At 37.0% G+C, this 22,389-nt stretch overlaps 1 protein-coding gene across 1 annotated transcript in view; it reads left to right on the top strand.

Annotated features, from left to right (window-relative positions):
* The first annotated feature begins 18,485 nt into the window (after positions 1-18,485).
* Positions 18,486-22,389, top strand: part of LOC143442926 (uncharacterized) — a 27,774-nt gene continuing 23,870 nt past the window's right edge. The window contains exons 1-2 of the mRNA XM_076937707.1: positions 18,486-18,530; positions 22,200-22,274. Coding sequence (XP_076793822.1) covers positions 18,486-18,530; positions 22,200-22,274 — 120 coding nt within the window. The remainder of the gene's footprint in view (positions 18,531-22,199; positions 22,275-22,389) is intronic.

The following is a 22,389-nucleotide window of genomic DNA, read 5'->3' as shown; positions in this document are numbered from 1 at the left end:
TATTCAGTTGCCCCTGTCAATAGGTGGGCCTCTTCCTTTGCTGTCCTTATCTCATTAAGTCTAGTTTTTTTTTTTTTTTCAAACTCTTAACATCTGACTAATTTCTTTCTTCCTGTCTTTCTTTCTTTCTTTCTTTCTTTCTTTCTTTCTTCCTTCCTTCCTTCCTTCCTTCCTTCCTTTCTTTCTTTCTTTCTTTCTTTCTTTCTTTCTTTCTTTCTTTCTTTTTTGAATGGCAATACTTGATTTCCTCTGTTATTAAAAAGAAAAAAAAAAAAAAGCAATCCCATCAGCAATGGAGGAGTGTTCCTCTTTCTCCACATTCTTGCCAGCAAGTGTTGTAACTAGAGTTTTTGGTTTTAGCCATACTGATTGGTGTAAGTTGGAATCTCGGGGTCATTTTGATTTGCATTTCTCTGATGACTAAGTTCGTTGAACTGGAAAACATTCTGGCAGTTCCTCAGAAAATTGGAAATAGTTCTACCTGAAGACCCAGTTTTACCAGTCCTGGGCATATACCCAAAAGATGCTCCACCACACCACAAGGATATGTGTTCCACTATGTTCATAGTAGCCTTATTTGTAATAACCAGAAGGTGGTAACAACCCAGATGTCTCTCACCTGAAGAACAGATACAGAAAATGTGGTTCATTTACACAATGGAATACTATCCAGCTATTAAAAATGAGGACATCATTTTTAATATTTTGCAGGCAAATGGATGGAACTAGAAAATATCATCCTGAGTGAGGTAACCCAGACTGTGGGGATTTGGCTCACCCATACCTGTTCTAACTGTATATTCCACTGGAATTTCTATTTTTTTCTGCATGTTAAGTGCCAATTTGACTTTTCTTAACATATTTACTGAGCAATGATTCAGGGCTATGCTAAAACCAGTATTATCAGATAACCTACATACTTTTTGAGACAAATTCATAGTATTGGGATGTCTTATTAGCTTTCAGTAAATCATTGTGATTGTTTCTACAACATGAAATATCCTTTCCTTCAGAGGAGGAGCTAGGTGATGAGAGAGAAAGAGAGAGGGTGGCCTGACATGGAGGTAGAGATGTTCAGATAGTTGATATATCTAGGTTGAGTATTAGGTTACACTTCTGATTGATATTGAGCATTACCAAATTTATAAAGCCAATGGTTAACATTTAAAAAAATTGTATAAAAGCAAAAAGGAGAAGGGGGTATGTGATAGGGGTTTTCTAGGGAGGGGAAATGGGGAAGGGGATGACATCTGAAATGTAAATAAAATATCCAATTAAAAAATTTAAAAATATTAAAAAAAAAAGAAATATCCTTTTCTTCACACATCTTGACCTTTATATACCTTGGAAAAACTTAGCATCAAGATACAATGTAGCATATAGCACTTCATAAATTTAGACAGAATGGATTTCTCACATGTGTAGAATTCCCTTTATAATGTTTCAGAAGAAAGGTCAGTAACTACATCAAAAAGTTGTACAATACTCTAGAAAAAAATTAAAATTAGTGCATCTAAGTATGTTTTCATATTTATATAACACACTCACAAGTGCTCCACATATTATAAGAAGTCATTCTACTTTGATGAGTGCTGATAACTACAAATTCTGACTCTAATTCAGCAAATATATAGGCAATTTTGTTTATTTAACACATTTTACCAAGCCTTAGTCTTTAGTTTACTTTGGCTTACTTGATTATTAAGGCACTGGTTAAAACCTCCATTCCTCATGTATACTGTGTTGTGTGCATCACATATCCTGTTTCTGTTAAGTTTAGCTTTTAAGGCTGTAAGAGCAAGCTAGCTATCAATGTAAGATTGACTTAAGCAGATTTCAACTGTTAGATAAGCAGCCTGTGTATATATACTCGGCTTTAGAGTCCTTTTAGTGTTACTTGCAAATGAGTAGTTCTTAACCTGTAGGGGCATGTTTAAAAATAATCCCTGATTTCATAACAAAGTTCATAGTGAATTCTTTCCCATGCAGTTGCTTTGCTTATCTTAACTGTTAGAATAATCATTAGCAGTTATGCTGGAAACAATGTAAATTGATCTACAGGAACTATTGTTAAATAGTTACTAAGACTTCTATTGTTATGAAGCTTAATATGGGTTTTCCACAGAACACAGCAAAAAGTATGATTTTAAACAAGTAATAATAGTGTTACAAAATTTTTGTGATGATGAAGAAATAGTAGATAAGTTTGGTCATGTTCTCTTGTAATGAATTAGATCTTTTGACTGCTTAAGGATTTATTTTCATAATGCCAGATACTTAAATGGAATTTTGGGTTCTTAGAACTCCTCAAAAGCTTTATTGTGTGAAATAGTATTCTAATCTATTTTGGAAGGAAGTGCTTCAGTCCAGTCTATTTCCCAAGAGTGTCTTTGTAAATACATAGAACTGGAAACGCCCACATGGCTAGGCCGTTTCTTACCATCCTTCCTGGCTGTGTTCACCCAGGGTAATTGGGTGTTTAAATGGCAAGATCAAAAGAGCCTAAATTTAGAAGGAATCACATAGTTCTAAAACTACAAGTAATCCTTTAAGTCTTCCTTATTTTATAAATGAAGATGCTGATGAGAGAATGACCTGCCTTACCTCACTGAGGACTTGTTACAGATCTCTTCTGTAGCCAACCAGCTCCACATTTCTGCTCTAGTCAAAGAGGGGAATATTCCCTGTTTTAAAAATATCTGTGTTACAGACTCATACAGTGAAACTGAAAGTGTTGACTGATTTACAACTCCCTTGAGTTATTTTGTTATTTGTATATTTGTTTATGGTACTGAGAATAGAATGCAAGCCCTTGTGGATGTCAGCTAACAAGGGGTCTATCAAAGAGCTAGAGTCTCAGGCAAGCTTTAGTTCTTTGTAAAACATTCTTAGTAATATATAATTGTGGTTTTTACAGAATGAACATTGTTATAAAGCACATGAATGATTTACTTAAAAGTTTATTGATGACATATTACCCTGCATTTCAAAATAGTCCAAAACCCTAAATATACTTAAAGTAACAATCAATTTGATTATTGACCTGATTTCCAATAAAGACTTGAAATCATACAGAATAAAGGGAAAGATAATACTGGGATTGAGATAATAACATTTTCAGGCATGGAAATTAGCCCTATGGGGTTGTTTGTTTGTTTGTTTGTTTTGGCTACTATGCAAAAACAGAAGACATGATTTTTTTCTGATAGTAATATTTTACCTTATACATATTTATGTAAAAATATTAACATAATGAACAAGTTCACCAAGAGGAGATATGAAAAGAGATATGAAAATATATCACAATTCCTTCATGGTCCTTGTACTGATTTAAGTGAAAGCATTTTAACATTAAATTATATTCCTGGGTGGATGGGTGGTAAGAATTTCAATGCAATGCGAAGGACTATTAATTGAGACATATTGAGCATAGAGTCAACTAACATAGGGATAAAGGTAGAAGAATTGGAGAACATTTACTAATTTATTACAGTGAGGAAGTATGGAAGAGCTCCTACAGGGCTCTATCAACATGGGCTCAAAACAACAGGATGTTCCTCTCCTAAGTATGGAACTCTGGCTAGACAGACATCTGTGAGGGAGAACAGGATGTGTGAACTATAAGTGTAAACTTCATTTAAAAAATATAATTTAAAATCTGTGTGAAGAACGAAGTCTAAAATCAAGAATTCATTGTTGGTAGTCTAAGGAAATTTTTAAATTAGTTTCATGTTCATTAATTTTTTCCTTTAACAGCATTTGTTTCTAGCCTTGGTTGCTGGCCTTCTTTTATTTTTTTCATTTTAGTTAGTCTTGTTTTTGAGATAAGGTCTCATGGAACCCAGGGTAACTTCAAACTCTCTATGTTGCTAAGCCTGTCTTTGAACTCCTAATCTACTTGCCTCTACTTTTTACATGATAGAATTACAACTGTGCTCCACTGCCTTTTGCTGAAGTAGAAAGTCCTAGTTTCTTTGGAGACTTAGTTGTGTTATGTAATGGTTTCCTGGAAGCTGTATTATGGTAGAATATTTTGCTGAGGGAGACAAATGAGAGGACACATGATGTTTGGAAAGAGTATAAGTATAATCCAACAGACAGTGAATGAAGCTCTTGCATTTGTTTGCCTTGCAACACTTTGCTTGCTGCTGGTATTCACTGATCTTTGTTTGTTGTGACTTTTTTGAAAGAAACACACCAAAAAACTCATAGTATTCTGGCTGTTTCTTGCCACTTCTGTTGACTTCCGTCTATATGGCAGAGCCTCCTGGATTCTTCTGGATCTACCCACTGCTACTGATTTGTGTTTGGGATTTGCTGGTTGGATTAGACTACCACTAATGACTCTTGTTTGGTGGTTTGGACTGAACTGCTATTATCCTGACAATGAAGACTGGAATCGCCCAAAGTATTACTTCTAGACAGGTACGCATACCCTGTTTCCTATTGACTCTTTTTTTCTCTACCTCTGGTAGGTGGGCTAGAAAGGAGGCTGAAGAACATAAGAACTCTAGTAGGTTTTGAAAAATCTAATTCTACATTCTATTTGGGGCCATCCGATAGTTTTATTCTCAGCAGTCAGAAACCTAAGATGTAATTTCTTGTGGCATCCACAGCTATGTATGGATTATAGCCTTGATTTATCTTGAGGAGAATTAATAAGAAAAATTTCATCCTTTAATCTGAAATCTGATACACATACATACACATATTGAGTATTCACTATGTACCACATACACTGTTAAAAGCTTTACAAATATTTTATTATTTTATTCAGCCATTCCTCCATTATTATTCACATTTTAAAGATTACTTGGTCTAATTTCTCACACAGTTTGTGACAGGCTATTTAGTTAGCTTGATTAAACAAAGAATGGTGTTTTTTTTTGCTTGTAGTTGGGAGAAAAAAAAAGAATGTAGAGGGATTTGAAAATTGGAAATTGCATTAGTTATTTTTTTTTTTTATTGCTATGAGAAACTGTTGCTAACAAAAGTAAAAGGGTTTCTTTTGGGTTATAGTCAAAAAGTGATAGAGCCCATCACACCAAGGAAAGCATGAAACAGTCAGGGAAAGCATAGCCTCAGGAGTAAGAAGCCATCTGATCACATTTTCATACACACAGGAAACGACAAAAGAGAAAATCGGAAGTTCAACAGAGCTATTAAACCCACAAACACCACTCAAAATAAAGTACTTTTTCATCAATGCTCTATCTTCTAAAGGTTCTATAACTTTCCCGATCAGTACTGCAAGTTGGGGATCACGTATCCAAATACATATAGCTATGGGGGACATTTCTCATTCAAAGTACCACAGAAGTGTTGCTGAAGACAGGAGTCATCTCCAAGAGTTGATTGACAGGCAAATGAAGTGATATAAAGATGATGTGTTCCTTAGTTGTGTCCCACAATAATATCATTCTCCCTTACTTGAGGTCTTTTTCCAGTTGGTCTATTTGTTGTCATGGCCATTGGCAGTCTTCAGACTTATATCAGATACTTATCTCTATAGAAGAAACAAGTTCCTATGACTTCTCCTTTATGGATCCAATTTGGCACCTGGATTATTTGTTTTTCTCAGATTAGCTACCTTCTAACTTCTCTCCTGGTCTTCTAAGTATCCATCTGAAGCTGTAATTTCCACCTGTAACTCCTGTCTGTTCTGTTGTCTAAAGCACAGAGTGCTTGGTCCCTGACTCAATACAATGAGTATCTGGTGAATGAAAGGATAAATCAAGCCAAATGCAGGGACTGAGTCTGATGTAGTTTGGCTTCAGAGTTGGACCCCACTTCCTTTTTGTCATTAAAACAATTACAAATAATTTTGTTTCAAATATCAAATAGAAGAAGAAAATTTGGCCAATGGTTATTGAAATTCCAGTCACTCTTTTGGTGTATAACTTGCCTTACTGATAATTTTTTCATACAATTGTCCTTCCTGCCATTCATAATGCATGATGCATATAAAAATAACAAAAAGAGTAAGAACATCTTCAAATGTACTAGAATTTTATGTTTTCACGTACAAGAAACAGGGGAGAGCATTTAATCCCCAGCTAATTTTAGACGCAAATTTTATCTGTCAAGAAAAGTACTTTTGGGTTTTAAGTGAGTGAAACTATTTAGTATGTTGGTATCTCAAACTGTGTATTGAAAAACATTTGCTGAAAAGATGGAATTGATAGAATTTGCTTATTTTTTTCTGAGAGCAATTATATAACATATTTAAATCGTTTGCTTTCATGTTTTACATTTTCCATACAAATTAAGGGTAGAAAAATTTTACTAATTCTACTTGGGGGACTCTAAGCCATTCACTGTGTGGTATGTTTTGGCCATCTGATGTCTATGTCCCTTAGGGTTTTTCTATAAGGACACAAAAGAGAGTCTAGAGCATGGAGAAGGCTTATCACCTCTCTCGTCTGATTTACACTACATGGAGAGAATAACTTTTTCACACTTTGAAGAGGCTATTTATTGCCTTATTGTGGATATTGTTGCTATTATGTACTGCAGAGAAATCATTTCATAACTTGTAGTAATGAAAACATAAGAACACGGTGCCATTAATCATCCTGAATACCTAATGCTAACTTTAAACTGGTCACACTCTATTAAATACTATAAAACCACAAAGCAATTTTATTTTCAAGTTCGTAAAAATCTGGCTGTTAAAGATTATGTTTGAGCAGTACTGAGAACATGAATCTCAGTGAGGTGTCACCACAGCTAGTTTTAGGAAGGAAAGTGGCATCAGTTTGGGGGTAGATTTTCCCTCCCACTGTGTACATACTGGGAAAAATGATTTTGAAATAACTTTCAGAAAAGAGTCCATTTTTCTTTTTCTTTGTTTCTGTATTCACCAGAAAACTAATTAATAATCTTTTCCAACCTCTTTTTTCTTCTATTAGGGAAAGTAGCTTCTATTTTCAAATAATATATCCTGATTACAGGTTCCCTTCTTTCTCCTATATCTTATTGTATTTTATTTTGTCATATTTGGTAGTTATCTCTCAGAAGCCTATTCTTTTCTAGTGGGAAACAGAAAGGGAGTGGATCTGGAAGGGGGGGGAGGGAAGAGCAGTGGTTTTATTTACTGTAAGAATGCCCATTTTTATCCCAATTTTATGTGGCATCTGCAGAACACATGAATTGGAAAGCACTGGACGTACAAGCATGAGGCAGACAAGATGAGGCCTTTCCTCCCAACTGCTGTTCTGGAAAGAGATTGTGATCTCTTACCTTTTGCTCCCACAGTCCTGGGGGTAACTGCTTATGCTCTTAGTCACTCTAGATTTACTCAATTTTCTCTCAGGGCCTGTGATACCTATTTCACCATTTCTTAAAGACTTCCATAGGATAGCTTTTCTCTGTATACCCAGTCTTCTACACTCAGCTTTTAGTTATTTCTAACATATGAAAGGGGTCTTAGATGTCTTTCCACATCTTGTTCTTCTCTCCAAATATATTTTAGCATTTTAATGAGGTGTTTTAATTCGTTTCAGTTCCCAAGACCTAAAAAGCCACTAAACTTCTGTGCATGTGGCTTCTTCCTGCTGACCATGTAGTTAAAGTCAGAACTTGCTGACAGACATCAAAGTTGCTCCAGATGGGTCCCATTGCTCATTTTGCTGTTCTCCCTCTCCTCTAAAAACATCTTTCATGATACTATCTCTACATCCTGGGCTGTTTTATTTGCTATATTTGCAAGTTAATTTTCTGTCAAATTTCTAGCATTTTTTAGGCACACTGGAAACATCTTTTTCCTTTGCAGTTTACTTGATTGAAGGTCTCACTCTGTTGCAGAGAGTTGTGTTATGGGGCTGATGTGAAGAACAATCTGTAATTGGTAGACCTTAGTGATCTGGATAACTCACAGTGCAAGAAGGGGAGAGACCCCAGCCTACCACCCTCTAATTCTCCGAGATTATCTATTTGATTCCACTTTCATTTTATATAAATATTTCATTTGAACAAGGAACTTTTCTGACAAAAAAGTAATTTCAAAACTATTAGCATAGATTCTCCTCTATATATGTGTAGATTTTCTCTAAATCCAAAAATAAAATGTCTGCATTTAAAGGAGAGGCATTCTTTTAAAATGTTTTAAATGTTTGGTGACCCCTATCTCAGAATTCAGTATATAATTTTCTCCAAGAGTTATAATATATTAAAAAGAAAAATATTTTCCCTTTTTATATTAAGGAGTATTGTTAGTTGCTTGTAAACCACACACAAATTCAAAGCCTGTATTCCTCAAAATTGTACTTGTGTATTCAAATAACTTATTAGAAAAGGAACATTCAGTGAAACGTCATAGCTTCAGAGTATGAGAGAAGCTCTCAACCACAAAAATAATATGTTTAATCCTCTGGATTTCATTAACCAAACAAGAATAAATTAAAAGACACATTGAGCTCCCAAGATTGTAAGTCATTCAACTCTACATTAATATGCATTAGTTCCAAGAAGTAAATGAAAATTATATATGAAAGGATTTGAAAGTTATAAAGTATTAAAAGGAATGAAATCCACTTATTTGAAGTTCTCTTCTCAATAAAAGTGAAGTCCTTGGAAAATATCTGGAAAGGTAAAAATTCACCGAAGTAAATGACAATGTTAAAAATGTCAGTGCTAGTGTCAGTAAGTGGAAGCCATATTAATACAGGATTCAGTTCTCTTACCCTTCTCCAAGTGACAAATTCTCGGTGCTCCTCTTTATTAGTTAATATAATCAAAATTATTATAATTCTCCTATAATTCCCCTTAGATGGTCCCCAACCCCTTCAATTTGTCAGTGTTCTCTGATCTTAGTAATTTGCTGAGTTCAGTTAGTACACATGGAAATGGCGTCATCCATTGGAGCCTAGAAATCTACCATTGACCACACAACTAAAGAAAACTGGTACTGACTCCCCAGGCGGTCATCAACTACAAAAATCTTCTCAGTTGGTGTGGAGCCACATAAAGTTTTCCCTGACCCTTGTTGGAATATTTCACATTATTATGAAGGCAACAACAGCTGCTATAAATTCATGAGTGAAACGCTGCTCATGTCCTGTCTTAAGGCAACATTATCACAGCATGCTACCCAGTTCTCCAGCTCTTACATTGTGTGTGTGTGTGTGTGTGTGTGTGTGTGTGTGTGTGTGTGTGTTTGTTTGTTTGTTTCTACTTTTCTGTAGTGTTTCCTGAGGGGAGATGATATACATGCCCAATTTATGGCTAAGCACTCAACAGTTACCAATTCTAATTATGAGTCTTTTCATTGACTCATTTCCACTGAAAAGAAATGTCTCTGAGCAAGGCTGAGGGCAATACAAATCTACTAATAGAAACATACATTTTAGATGGCGATTTGGAAACAGCACTATTTGGTAAAATTGTAATAGTAACAGCATGTTCTGTCCCTAGGGTGGATGATTCTCCCCTTGAGCCTGTGAGATTTCCAGTAAAAAAAGCTTGAATTCCCAGCTGTGGAGCAGGCCACTAACCCAGCCAGAAGGCAGCTGGTTACTCATATAACAGGCATGCCACTACTGCAGCAGATTGTACAACCTGCCTAACAGGTTAATACTGTAGGATGCAGGGCCCAGTGCTGTATAAGACTATCCAATTCCCAACCAGTTCCCCCATCCAATTGAATAGCACTTTCTGGCATTTTGAAAGCTACCCAACCAGAATTGGAGTTTCCCAATCAGTCAAGGGTGATTTCTACTATACCTTACGTCCAATGTGATAGATGTCTTCAAAACTAGAATTGTTTTTGGCCCACCATCCCTGGATGGTGGGGCAAAAACAAGCAAACAAACAACAACAACAAAAAAAAAACCAAACAAAACTCAATTTTTGCAGCACATGTTTAAAAATGCAGAGAATAATGCTGAACTTAAGGGTTTACACATAGATTCTCTAGTCATTGAACACATTGAGGTGAATAAGGCACCTGAGATGCGCCAACAAACCTAGAGAGCTGGACTAACCCATACATGAGGTCCCCTTGCCACATTGAGAGGATCCTCACTGAGAAGGAACAATTGTTCCAAAGCCAGAAGAGGAGGTTGCACAAAAGAAAAAGATATTCCAGAAGAAACTGAAGAAACAAAAACTCATGGCACGGGAATAAATTCAGCATAAAATAAATGCAGATTTAAAAAGTAATAGAATTTTATCATCTAGTTATTGTGTGTAACTAAAAGTGACTCTAATAGTTCATATTGTGTTGGCGAGCTCTGCGGCATCCTTGACCCATAAGTTGTAGTGTGGTGGTCTATACTTGACACGATTTTTTTTTCTCAGCAAATCATGTCTTCTAAAAAAAGCATTCTACCCGTGAAGGGCACCTCTGTTCAAAATCATTTTTTCATTTTACACTGTGTTTTAAATTTATCTTTCCTTCAAAATTGTGGTTTCTATATGGATTTTTCATACCTTAGTTTTTCTCCCCAATAAGCCTGCACCTTGCACCAGTTACTGTCTAACAAGCCTGCCCCTGGCACTTCACCTCCCAACAACCACCAATCAAGAGAAAAGTAGAAGATCAGTTTATGATTTGGTTCCTAGCACCAGCCAATTATTTTAAAGGGCAACAAAATTCCATAATAGCCCCCTAATCAGATGTATGCCAGGCTAGAAACCCCCTGGCTTGTTTGCTCATGTCTATAAATACTTGCTTGAAACTAGGCTCAGTGCCTCCAGATGCCTGCTGCATCAAGCTGGAGCTTGAATAAAATGGACCTAGTGTGATTGCATCAGAATCAGCTTCTTGGTGGTCTTCTGGGGCTTGCAAATGGACACAACAGCCTTCATATATACTCCACATTAAATACACAAAACAGAAAACTTGAGCTAAGAAGTACATATGATAGAGAAAATGTGACATGTGTCTTTTCTTTTAACCATTAAATAAAATTCCCTTGTGGATATGTACCATATTCTTCTTATTCTTTCTTTAGCTGATATATATATATATATATATATATATATATATTATATATGATATATATAAATAAAATTTATATATATATATATATCATATATGTGTTAATTATATATATATATCATATATATGTTAATTTTATTTTCTAAGGACTATGAACAAATCATCATGGGTGTGCAAGTATCTCTCTACAGAAACTTTTTGATAAGCTGTATCTTCATAGATTTATGAATGAGTTGCTCTAACCCAGATTTTCCTCCCAGGTATATGTTTAAGTGGAAGAGGGCTACCAAGAAGTTCAGTGATGATTCTCTTAGCTTTATAGACAGATAATGACTAGATACATCTGAATGGGCTCAGATTAATGTACATCCTTTGTGATTAGATACAAGCTACAATTTAATATCCCTTATTAATACCATGGATATTTGTAATATTGAAATGTATCATGGGATAATTTCCCAGATTCTATAAAGTTTTCATTCTCTCCCATCTTTAGCAAGAGTGAACTTGTTTTGACACAAACTTTATGTTCTTGCATCAAACTTGTATTGCTATGAAATTTCAAGCTTAACTCCTCTGAATCTGAATTAAAATATTTAGTATGGATTTTCATCACTAGCCTGTAGTTCTTGAGTATGAAACTAAATCTACTAGTTATTGTACATAGAGAACCTCTTATTAGTAATGGAACCTGATATACTAACATAGAAGGTGAAAGGCCAGAATTAAGATCTCATTTTACAAAACATTTAAAAGTAGATGTAGCTGCTTAATTAAATTCTAATCTGAAGTCCATGGGTTAAAGTGATAGCCCACTTCTTAGTCTACTCTATGAATGTTTGGACTGTGCTGTCTTTCCTTCCCTTTCTGTCATCGAGGATGTGGATGTGGTGGTGTTATGGACAGGAGAAGGTTAAGAGCAGCCACAATTGTCAATGGGAGGTTTACCTCATGTTGATAAAGACAGTGCCTTTATTCTGGCTGCTAGTGCTTTAACAAGTCACCATAGACTAGCATGAGAGTAGGGTAAAAAACAGAAATGTCTCATAGTCTGGAGCTCGAAGTTTAAAATCATTATGGCAACAAGGTTAACATCTGGTGAGAAGACTCTTCTATTGTTCGCCCTATCCTTATAGGGTAGAAGTAGAGTCACACATTACAAGCATTTCTATATTAATGTTCATTTTGATTAGAGACCTGTCTGCTCCTGACAGCTTCCTGTCTTGGATTCTAAGAAGAAATTGAGCATCCTTGTAGTTACTCCAGTTGAGGGGAGACAGCCACTAGGCAAGAATTGCGTCTTTCCATCTACACACAAATTACTGTCCAGAAAAGGACACACTTGCAGAATAGTCGACTGATTACATCTGCCTAGACAGAGTAATCATCCCTTAATAATTCTGCATCACTAAGGTCTGTCAGATGATTCTGGGCCAGAAGGCTGAAGATTTGATGCTCCAAAATTCGGTAGTATAGGGACTGTCCAGGTGTTCAGTGGTCTCTATAAATTGGCTAAGTTTTAGAAGCTATGCTTAGTGCTTCCCATAATTTCAGTTAACTCAGTCATTCTGTGTGGGGAAGAAATCTCGCGGGGGGGGGGGGGGGGGGAGAGGGAGTCTGGCGGCTGGTCCCGAGGTGGTCTGGCATCAGGGTCCCAGGCGGGCTTCCCACTCCGCCAGCGGAGGATCCCACATTGATACAGCCGCCGCGGGCTGGCGGTGGCTGGGCGACTTAACTTTCCAAAGGCTGGGAACCTGGCGGTGGCAGATCAGGCGACACGTGGAGTCCGGTTTTCCAAAGCTTTATTGTTCATGACTTGGTTAATGGATGTAAGTGGTACGCGCTTCTCCCGCCAAAAGCCAGGGGAGACCAATCTTATAGGGAAGGGAGAAAGGGGAGGGAATAACTTAATTAGCTACGCCCCTGGCCTTTTGATAATTCATTAGTATTTAAATCTCTGGAGGTAGAGACTTGTTAATCACGCCCTCTACCTGTGTCCTACGTGACTGAAGGTAACAGGTTAAATGGAGTTACCTCGTCCAAGGCCCAACAATTCTGGATTTCTGACGGGGTTGAAGACCTATAGTCTCATAGCCAATCCTGGCTATTTAGTTTGAGAAAAAAGATCTGAGTGGATGGTTTTCAGCTGACATTCATTCTAAAGCCAAGAAAAAAGCCAAGTTCAAAACTAAGTGTTTTAGTTAGGAGAGATGACAGACTTTCTGATTAGTCAACAAAATGATGGACTGGGTATTAGGACTATCTTGTACCTCACTGGTACAAATAGGCATAATTATGCTCTAATTGTATTTTGAGAGAAAAATTTTATTTTTTAACAGGAAGGGTGATATGTAGGAGGAGCTAAGGGGAAAGGAGTACTGAGAGAAAGAGATGGAGTAAGGAGAGGAGGAGAAGAAGAAGAGGAGAAGCTAGGTGATGAGAGAGAGAAAGAGAGAGGAAGAGGGGGGCACATGAAGGCAGATGTTCATGTGTCTCCACCAGTCAAAGATAGTTTATATATCTAGGTTGGGTATTGGGTTACACTTCTGATTGAGCATTATGAAACTTATAAAGCCTTTGATTAACATTTAAAAAATTGTATAAAAGCAAAAAGGAAAAGGGGGCATGGGATAGGTGTTTTCTAGGGAGAGGAAATGGGGAAAGGGGATGGCATCTGAAATGTAAATAAAATATTCAATAAAAAAAAGAAATAGAGTCACAGAGCTCAGTGTTCTATTTTATGAAGACAGTAAGCTTATTCATAATCTCTTTAGCCTTATGACTTAATCACCTTCAAAAGTTCCACTTAATCTCCAGTCCTGTCATATGATAGATTAAACAAGTTAGTTTTGTCAAGGAGCATAGTTAGTCTACAACAGACATGAATAGTTTGATGCAGTCTTGGGCTATGTTGATGCTTGGCCCAGGTAATGGCACTATTAGGAGGTGTGGCCTTGTTGGAGTAGATGTGTTAATGTGGGCATGGGCTTTAAATGTTGTCCTAGTTGCCTGGAGGCCAGTCTTCTCCTAGTGGCCTTTAGATGAAGATATAGAACTCTTAGTTCTGCCTGCACTATGTCTGCCTGGATGCTGCCACATTCCCACCTTGATGGTGATGCACTGCACCTCAGAACCAGTAAGCAAGCCCCAATTAAATGGTGTGTTTATAAGAGCTGCCTTGATCATGGTGTCTGTTCACAGTAGTAAAACCCTAGGACAGAGGGCAACAATCTTCTATCTCTTAAAATTTAACTTCTGTTACTATATCCAAACAAGAGCCCTAATTTATAAAATTCACATAACTAAAAGTCTTGTGCTGAGATGTTTAATGTAGTGAATAATTCTCTTTCTGGTAACACTCAAAAACTTGGGCTGTTTATGTACATCTGGAGCCTGTTGATGTTATCACTGAGTTCACTGTTAAAGGTAGATTAATTTCAATACTCTCTATTATAAGAGGTTCCAGTAACTGGAGAGGTTTCAGTAACTTTGGGTGTTTTGTTGGTTAGTTGGAAAGACTTATCCAGATGCTTTAAAAAAATCCATCCTTATGTTTCTGTTTCTATAGAAACAGTACTGACATCAAAGCCTGTATGAGTAAGAGTTCTCTAGAGGAACAGAACTAATAGAATTATATCTATATCTGTATATAGAGAGATACAGATTGATAGACATAGAGATACAGATAAAGTGGATGGATGATAATGGCTTACACAGGCTATTGTCTAGCTAGTCCAACAACGGCTATCTACTAATAGAAGATCTAAGAATCCAGGAGCTGTTATCTCTATAAGACCAGATGATTCAGTTAGTCTTCAGTATATTCCAGAATCCCAAAGAAGTAGGCTTTAATGCCAGTGAAGAAATGGACTTGCCATGAAAAGCAATTAGGCAGAGAGAGTATGCTTTCTTCTTCCTTGTCCTTTCTGTAGGCAGTCTGGGTTGTTTGGGAATTGTCATGGAATCCTTTTTGCTAACAACTGAATTAGTTGTAACAAAATTCCCTGTACTGGAAACTTCATCTGATAATAAGAGATGTCTAGTTGAGGCTTTACACCTCTCCCCATTGGTTAATGATATCTTTTAGATTGCCTTTATATCTGTATATATTTTAGGAAGATTTTATTACATTTGGTTCCCTTACTACCCCACAAACGAACTTTAATATTAGCTCCCTCTCTTCCCATATTCACCCCCTTGCCACCATTTTAATGAGTTATGGCATTTGTTAATGCACACTTATGAATGGTTGAAACTGAATTCTTTATAATACAGAACATTATGATCTTAGTTACTTTTTGGATATAGTAACTTGGATTTCAAAAGAATTCTTACTCAAAATAAGTCTTTGCTTTATCTCTAGGGACTACCTGTTTCCATTTCCATGAGGAGCTCAACTGACCTATCCAGGTCCGTGTGCAAGACTGAACCTCATTTCTAGCTTGAAGTCTATGGACATTGAAGAGTTCTTTAAACTGTCTGCAGATAGGTAACATTTGGAAGGTAATTGTACATTGAGCAACATCATAGGCAATGCTTGTTATCCCTGCATTTGGGAGACAGAAAAGAGGCAGGCAGATTGCAAGTTTGAGGTCAGCTTAGGCTGCTTAGTAATATCTTTTCTCAAAAATAAATAGGTAGATAGATAAATAGGTAAAATTAGATGATAGATATATAAATAGATGATAGGTGATAGATAGATGGATAGGTAGATAGATAGATACACATAATTTCTTATTGACTACTCCCCATAAAAACAATCTCAATAGTTTTTCTGCAAGCAGAATCTTTGATAATCTTCTGTGACTCTGTATCTACCATCTGTTGGCTATGGGGTTTCATAATTATTTAGAATCAGCCTTTTAGAAGAGATATTACCACAAAGCCTCCTGAATAGCAGCCAAAACAAGCAAAAATGTTTACCTATTTTACTTGTGTGAGGTTTTTACCTGCATGTAAGTGTGCATACTTTGTACTTGTAGGAGACAAAAGAAGATGATAGATCCTCTGGAACTGGAGTTAAAGATGGTTGTGAGGCACCATGTAGGTGTTGGGAACTGAACACTGATTCTTTGCAAAAGCAGTAAGTGTTCTTAACAGAGATCAGCAGTTTTGAAAGTGTAGTTCAGTGACATAAGTTTGGTGTCTTGATTAAATGAATCCGGGAATTCCCTTGAAGACTTTTTGTACGATGTGTGTCATTAAATCTTCAGGAAAGAGTGTTAATTGAAGTATTTTCCAGGATTATTTAACCAAGGAGCTCCTCTCCTAAAGCCTCAGACAGCGATCTGAAATGAGACTCTAGTTTGGAAATGCCACTTTGATGTTGCCAACAGGGTCATGAGAAAGAGCTCTGTGAGTATCTGATGCTCTATCTGTCTTATTCACCTTAAACCATTAATAAAACGCTTTTTGTGACTCTCTCTCTCTCTTGCTTCTTGAACTTATCTTGATTTTCTATATTAATAATAACTATGATTATAGCTGTTATTATAATAACCGAGCTTGTACTCAGGCTGAGTTCTTTTTTATCTCCTCTTACTGACATCGATGTAGCCTGTGAGCCAGGATCTTCCATATGCTCAGTGCTCTAACAGGCTATCTTGCTTACTTAGCTAGTATAGTTGCTTTGATGTTACATGGTGCTAATGTGGTTTGTGACATTGTCACACATTGTGACCTTCCCAGCAATGTGATTAACTCATCCTATTTTTCTTTCTCCTGAGCTGGTATGAGCAATAATTTCTAGGGCTCACAGGAAGAAATATGTAAACTAGTATTCCATATTTGTAGCTTGACTCTAAGGAATCATAGCTAAATAAAGGATGGTTTTCCTTAACAATCAACAGAAATTTTGATCAGGGTGTGGCTGGCTATAGTATGGATAAAATGTGTGAAAATGTGTGTAAAGTACTAGCTAGAATTCTTTGCAGATGAGAATACTTTGAAGACTTGGTTCTTGTCCTTGTTCCACATTGTTTAATAAAATGATTATAGTCATGTGTAGGCCTGTACCCAGAACATGTCTCACTCAGTTGAAGATGTCTATCAATAACTAAGATGAAAGCTGCTGTTAATGTCTGTTATCTGGGCAACATCGCTGATGGATGAAAAAAAAAAAAAATAGCCTACTTCCAGTCACCAGTTAAGCTAATAACACTGCATCTCCAGGGAGTTAGGTTGATGTAGTAATTATAGTGAACGAGCCTCTGTATCCACAGGGCTCTCCAGCTTCAGTTGCAGATCTACTGTTTACAACTTGGGTGATTCTGCATAGGTTACTTAAACTCTTATACCTTTAGGAACCATTAGCTGGGAAATGAGACCGACAATGCAGTGCAAGCCCTAATGCCGATGTGAAGGTTAAAGGGATAGTCGGTCTACTCAGTTTGGGATTGGGTAGACGTTAGGAAATATGTCACCTACAAGAACATGCATGCTATGAAGATAGTCCTCTTGGCAGAATGTTATGCTGCTATTCTAACTCACGTCTACCAAATAGTTCACTTTGCTAAAAGTTTGTATTGTTATTCTTACTCACGTTATCTATGGTGTCTGTAGAAGATGGTATGTTTATTAAAGAAAGGATGCTTCAAGGGGCTTAAAAGGGATGTTAAAATCTGCTGACAGTGTATTCCCAGCATCCCCACACCAGAGCTGGAGTTAGAGGGTGTGTGCGAGTGGGGGTGGAGTTGAAAGTGAAAGTACCAAACAATTACAACTGTATTCACAGCCTAAACACTGGCTTGTTTCTCAGTCTCTTTCTCCCCTTGACCTGACCTGTAATAGCAGCTAAGTGTGGAGCAAAGGGAAAGAAACTGTGTAGCCCCCTCTCTGCCCTACCCATTATCCCAGGCTTTTGGGAAAAAGGTGCTGAGAGGATCAGTAAGATTTGTGTGCAGTTAACTGATACCTATCTTGTATGTTAGGTCAGAGTAAATATTTTTGCATAGATTAGCATATTTTTATCATAGATACAAGATGGAAAGTCAGGGGAATCCATATATATTTTAAGTAGAAGCAAGGTAAATTCAAAATCAAATTAGGACTGGGTAGGTGCTAGATAAAAGCATTTGCCCATCTGATTACTTATGAGATGCACTCTTATTGGCAAGCACGCTATGTACAGTGTACTTCATGAAGATGATCAAATGAGATAAGTTCATGGTTTTTAAAACATATTGCCAAGGAAAAACTGTCTTTATCCAGAGCATAGAGAGAAAGGATTAGTTTCTGTAGTGTTTTACTTTTCTGATTTTTCTCCTGGGGGGAAATCAATGGAAGAAAAATCTCTCTGATGCCCTAGAAAGTCTATTGAAAAAAATAAATCCAGGCATTTACATCTCAGTGGATGTATGAGGGGTAGTTCCTCTTTAGGTGGAAGAACGAACAGCTCAATCAGGCGTGACTACTGTGGCTTTCTGAAAAAGGCTCATAAAACCTACAGGGCAGACGTTGTGTTTTGATTGGTAAACCAGACCAAAGCTACAGTAGTGGGGATGTGAGCACTTCCACAGGAAAAAATATAAAACCATCACACCGGATGCTACGGAAACCATGTGGACTGAAGGAAGTGCAGGCTTGTGCGGTATGTCTTTGAAGGTCGGCACCTGCTGTTGGGCAGAACTGAGATGTGTGTCAGACTTCACTCACAGAGGAGTGGTACCATGTGTTTTAGAGAGAGTTAAGAACATTACCTCTCCAGATAAGAAAAACACTGACATGGGTATTCGTTTCCTAGAGGAAGAACTGAGGCAAGGCTGGTATATGCGTAACAACAACCAATGAACTAAGCTGGTGACTGAAGAGCTTGTCGATCTAAGTCCCAATTTCTGGCACGCTTAGCAGCAAAGAAGTACTGAGTTAGCAGCTCTATTCCCAGATTAACCAAAATTTTCATGAGTAGCTGGGACATTTTTATCCTTTTCTTCTTTGTTCTCTAAACTACATTTAGGGACTAGGTTTGGGAATGGCAGTTGCATTTATTTCTACACACACACACACACACACACACAATCACACACACTCACACAGGCAATCTCAGACTTAATCAAACACATAGATCCTTAATTTATTAATTTATTACAACTTTATTGCAGACACTGGAAGTATACACTAAGTGAAGTCTCTACAGGGGTATCAAATACAAAAATCTGTATTTTTTTTTTTAAAGCTGTAGTGCCACTGACTTGTTCATACATTTTGTTTCTAAGGTACAACCTGGACATTCGCAAATGTCCATTAATTTCTGCATAGACCTTGGACTTCTGCATACACGAAAGCCTACAGACTCATGTCCGTGTTGTTGCAATTAATACCTTCGCAATCACACCTCCATGTATTGAAATTCGCTCAGCTGAAGTACTTTCTATCAGGAACTGAAGATTATGTAAATGGGCAAATTAAAGTAACCACGGTTTTCCTTCTTAAACCCTTCAAGCCTTTGTACTTCCTTCTTATAAAACCCCACCCGCCGTGTGTGGCTTGCAAGACACTACTTATTATGGCAACCCACTCTTCCCACTTGTTCTGTTTTATATTTTTTTCTTTTAGTTCCTCCAAGGTTTCTGCTTCTTGCTCCCTCTAAGGTTTCCCAAATGTTCTTCTTTGCCTGAAACACATCTTTGCCTCCCCCAAGTATGAGCGGCGCAAAGCTCACACCCACTCCTTCATCTCTCAGCTTAAATGTCGCTTGTTTAAAAAAAGACTTTTTTTTTTTTTGAGTTACCAATCAAAACTGTTCCTTTTCCTGACTATTCTCTACCATAAAATATTGTTTGTTCCAATACCCTAAATGTGGCACTTAGTTTGAAATGAATGGGCAGATTGATAGGAGTCAGACAAAATGATGACAAATACTACTTTTATTAGTTTAGAAAACATGTCAGGCTTGGAAGATTACACACAGATTGGGATTTCCCAGGGTTTCTCAGCTAGGAGGAGCAGAACAGATTTCCAGTTTCTGAATGACGGCCTACATAAAGTGAAAGCCAGGATGACAGTGCAGGGTCCCTGAGGCTGATGACCCCTTCCAAGTACACCCGATAAGTTATCCCTATCACCAGGCAGACTGTGTGCCTTGGTTGGGTGGGTTGGAACAGGAAGGTTGTAATCTCCTTCCACATGAACACATACGATTGAGGGTAGCAGAAAAGCATTTTCTCCATTTTCAATGCAAATTTAATAATTTAAGCTAGACATAAAGAACGACTATTTTAGACTTTAGAGATACATTATCAATAAGTTCATATGTTTTTAATATAATGATGCATGTATATGTTAAAACAAGAGTACATGTATGGGTATGCATGAATGTACTCCAGAAGAAGCATCGTATATTTACTTATAACTAAGTATGCTATATGCATAGTAGAAATGCCACATATGCATATACATAGTGCACATACAGATCTCTCTCTTTCCCTCTCTCTCTTTCTCTCTGTCCTTCTGTATCTCTCATACATATGCACACATACCCACTTGTATACATGTTAAATACTATTACTATTTGGGTATGACCTACCTCTAAAATCATATTGTAAGCTCCAAAAGTATATAAATTTTGTCTACTTTATTAAGTTCTGTGTCTGGGGCAAATCGCATCCCAAAATAGCTATTAAAATAAGAAGAATGGTAAAAATATTTATGGTATGACTTGGTTTAAGACTCAATAATAGCTGAAGTGGATATTATGATTACTGTACTGCAGCTCACAATAAAACAATCTTACAGTGATTGCTTTATATTATCGCCTGGGATGTGTTTTTCTAAGGTTTCTATTTTAGACATCCTAAGGTTACCTCAAGGGAAGCTTATCTTTCAACGATGATATGAGGAAAGAAAACTCACATTTGCAATGGCCACAACTCCTGAGTCATCAACTCAGGGAAGAACAGCATTTGGGGGAAAAACAACAACAGCAGCAACAACAACAACAACAAAGAATGCTCTGACCAAATAAAGGCAGACAGCTTTGCGATGTAGACTTGCTTCTCATGATCACAAGGTCAGCAGGTCTTTTGATTCTTCAAGAGAAGTTAAAAAATCTACATTTTTAGTGTAAATTTCCATTTGGGGAACCAATTAAAACTGGCTGAACTCTGTGGCCCCGAACCTTACTGTAGGCTTCCTGCCTTCACACTCCCCCGCCCCAGGCGCCTTGTTTGTGACCTCGGTCTTCATTAAAGATGTCCCATGGTCTGATGTCTTATCAATTCCTCTCTTGCATTTCACTTACCACTTACACTGGTAATATGAGAGCTTTCAAACATCTTTCTAGCAGTGCAGTTTCATTGGTTCATAAGGAGTCTATTCCTGGCTGTGGATTGTATGGAGTACCCTTTATCGTCTGTTTTGCTAATAAAATAAAATAAAATAAAATAATATAAAATAAAAAATAAAAAATCCTGCTTTATTTTAAGCTTTCAAAGCTTTCTATACCTATACTATTTAGAAAATGAGAGGAAAGAATGAGCCAAACATTGTTTCCAAGCTCCCATACTGGAAAACAGATTTTTTTTTTTTTTGGAAAATGTATTTGGTGATAAAACTATGAAAACACTGAGAAAAAATGGACAGACACATCAAAATGATGTAGTAATTGTCTGCCTAGTGGATGCATCTCATCTACAGATCCTTTGAGCAAGAGTAAGGCTTTGTGAAACCTCTTAGTAATGATTTTTCTTAGGAGATGCTCTAACGAAAAACAGTAAAGTTACTTTTTTTTTTAGCATTTAAAAATTAGAGCATGTTATCAGTTTTAAAATGTGAACTTCCCCCTATCCTCTATTTCTCAGAGCAAATTTCTGTGTCCTAAATTATGATATATTGTTTAATAACGATTTAATCTTTTTATTTTACATAGGAAAAACAGTTTTCTTAAAGGTTTTCCAGACACAGATTTTTATCAGTATCTCACTGATCTGTTTTCTTCTCTTTCAGCTGAAACCCACTGTAAACTGTCTTAACTGACAAGCTCGTCTGTAGAGCTGTAGGTGTAAATAACTCACAGGAAATGCTGACAGTGTAAGCACGTAGGCAATAGCAATTCATTATGACTGTTGCCTAGCCAACAGCAATCCATTTTAAGTTGAATTTCCACTTAGGAAGGAGTGGGATATAAAAACATGCATATTAGCATAAAACTCTCGGCTCTGGCACCCAAATGAGTTTCTAAAGTATTAGTTTTATAGGAAACCGTCCATTGCTCATTTTCTTGAAATTACTTAATGGTTTTCTTTATAATATTCTAACATAGATTGCTTCCCCACGTTGTGGTGAATGGCTGAATGAGCTGAACCTTTTCGCAGCTGTCACATCTACTGTGGTCAGGGTATACCGACCACTTACTGGGCTTGTGGCAAGGAGTTAAGTGATGCTTTCAGAGCAGCTGTTACAATAGCTAAGGGCCACAAGGAGTCTGCTTAAGGTGTCAAAAGTATCAGCTT

Source organism: Arvicanthis niloticus, chromosome 7 (genome assembly GCF_011762505.2).
Source record: "Arvicanthis niloticus isolate mArvNil1 chromosome 7, mArvNil1.pat.X, whole genome shotgun sequence".
NCBI classification, from domain to species: Eukaryota; Metazoa; Chordata; class Mammalia; order Rodentia; family Muridae; genus Arvicanthis; species Arvicanthis niloticus.
This window is presented reverse-complemented; position numbering and strand designations above follow the sequence as displayed.